The 1,898-nt window shown below is 36.5% G+C and overlaps 1 protein-coding gene across 1 annotated transcript; it reads right to left on the bottom strand.

Annotated features, from left to right (window-relative positions):
• Positions 1–1,524, bottom strand: LOC112510217 (inorganic pyrophosphatase 2-like). Its single transcript, XM_025115554.1, has 4 exons — positions 1,348–1,524; positions 1,036–1,157; positions 761–962; positions 1–363 (listed from the first exon to the last, which is right to left on the bottom strand). Exons 1-4 carry the CDS (start codon positions 1,483–1,485, stop codon positions 1–3), a joined length of 825 nt encoding a protein of 274 aa, XP_024971322.1. The 5' UTR covers positions 1,486–1,524.
• Positions 1,525–1,898: the final 374 nt, after the last annotated feature.

Genomic DNA, 1,898 nt, shown 5'->3' with positions numbered 1-1,898 from the left:
CTAAGGAACATAAAGAGGTTTGGACAGCGTTTCATGAGCAATTTTCTCAAACTTGCAATCAAACAACTGATTTTCGTTGTCGATGTTGTTTTTCATATCTTCCATCGAGACTACTGTTGTGATGAGTTGGAGGAGGACTCGCTCGAGGTCTTCCCCATCAGTCCATTCATGGACCTCAGCTTTAAGAAGGTGACGGTTTTTGCATATCAGATCCCATACAGGAAAATCTTTTCTGGGCATCATATAATCTGTTTCTACAAGCTTTAGGCTCGGACAGAAATCTCCGGCCCCATCTCCCAAATATATGATTGTTTTCTTTCCTTCTTCCTCTAACGTGGCTTGAATTCTTTCTATTATTTTACCCTGTAAAAAATAATTTCGAAAAATATTTAAGCATACATAAAATATAAAAATCAAGTGTGTGCTAAAATATACCTGTATTAGCATTTAAATTTAAAGTAAGGGGCTGTTTGTCAGTTACTGAATAGTTTGATGTGGAATGATTAAGAGGCTCTAATGATATAGTACAAAATGAAATATAATTATTTGGTAATTATTTACAACGAAATTAGGGCGCTGAATGATTAAGGGAGACCCATGATACAAAATGATTCAGAGGATTTTAGAACCATTAAGAATTAGACTTCTTTGGTCAAACAAGATTCATCTATCAACGATTCAGTCTTTGTCTCTTAATGAAACTCTTAAGAGGTAAACAAAAACTCATAAGAAAGACAGTTAAATTTGAAACAGTATTCACCTTGCACATGTTGGGAGGGCAAAGGGTGCAACCATGAGAGAAGGTGTGGAAATCATGGAACGGCTCGATTCGTAACGTGCCTTCCTCGTTGACGAATCCTGGGTTCGTATTAATCTCAGAGAAACAATCTCGGATCCCGAGATGCTTCAATATCGTCTCTATGTAGAATAAATTCGCATCGCTTAATACCCTCAAATCACATCTGAGAGAAAAAAGGCTTGTTATGTAATTTCACATAAAATATACATACAAAAAGGAGGGGAAACTCGAATTACCCTAAAGCATGCACGGCTTTAATGGTTGGAACAACCCGAGGATGTATCGGGATACGTTTCAATACTTCCTCGATATTCTCGACGCTCTTTCCTCTCAAATGTAGTTCCATCATCATCTTGTCCTGTATGTAGATAGAGGCCCATAATCAAAACCTTAAATAACATCAAAAAAAAATATTCATACTCACATTCCCAGTGTTTTGCAGTGAAATTTCAAGTGTTAAAAAGTGATATCACGAATCTCATGAAAACAGACTGGTTTATATATAAGAAAATAAATACATATCTTGAGACAAAAACAAATCAAAGTACCATAACGGAGTTCCAAGGCATGGTGGCAAGAAGTTGGTTGAACAAATCAGTTGCACCTAGTTCATCGACAACCCAGTTATCACTATCGATATCGATAATCGTCTTATCGAAATCAAAAATCACCACGATTCCCGACATTTTGTATCGAAATATACGAGAAACAAATACTTCGGTTTTTGTTATAGAAAAAAACATGTTACAAGTGAAAGTATTTATAGGAAGGCAAAAAGGACATAGTAATTAAGATGCCAATGGAATATTAATTGTGGGGTTTGAATCCTAACCGTCGGTCCTGATCACGTGACGATTGAAAAGTGATCCAACGGGGGTTACATTTTCTACATTTAAACGGAATAAAAATACTAATTTCAGAAAAAAGGGGAATATATCGAAGAATATCCGTTTAAAAAAGGAATAGAATTGTAATGATGTGGATTAGGTGGATACCAACCACAAAGATTCTAGTGAAGGCCGTTACTTCTGGCGGCGTACAACGTCGGTGGCCATAAATTTTCGACTACGACCGTTACGGACCTTACGTTTTTCGTTTC

This window comes from Cynara cardunculus (assembly GCF_001531365.2).
Source record: "Cynara cardunculus var. scolymus isolate 2C chromosome LG 3, CcrdV1, whole genome shotgun sequence".
NCBI lineage: Eukaryota > Viridiplantae > Streptophyta > Magnoliopsida > Asterales > Asteraceae > Cynara > Cynara cardunculus.
The sequence above is the reverse complement of the archived record's forward strand: the minus strand, read 5'-3'. Positions and strand labels throughout refer to the sequence as shown.

What these genes read in the sequence shown, in the direction of transcription:
- LOC112510217 (XM_025115554.1), bottom strand. Translation starts at nt 1,485, where the DNA reads ATGTCGGGAATCGTGGTGATTTTTGATTTCGATAAGACGATTATCGAT. An exon ending in AAAGCCGTGCATGCTTTAGG is followed by an intron (nt 963 to 1,035) that starts GTAATTCGAGTT and finishes TTTTTCTCTCAG; the next exon opens with ATGTGATTTGAGGGTATTAA. An exon ending in GCCCTCCCAACATGTGCAAG is followed by an intron (nt 364 to 760) that starts GTGAATACTGTT and finishes TATTTTTTACAG; the next exon opens with GGTAAAATAATAGAAAGAAT.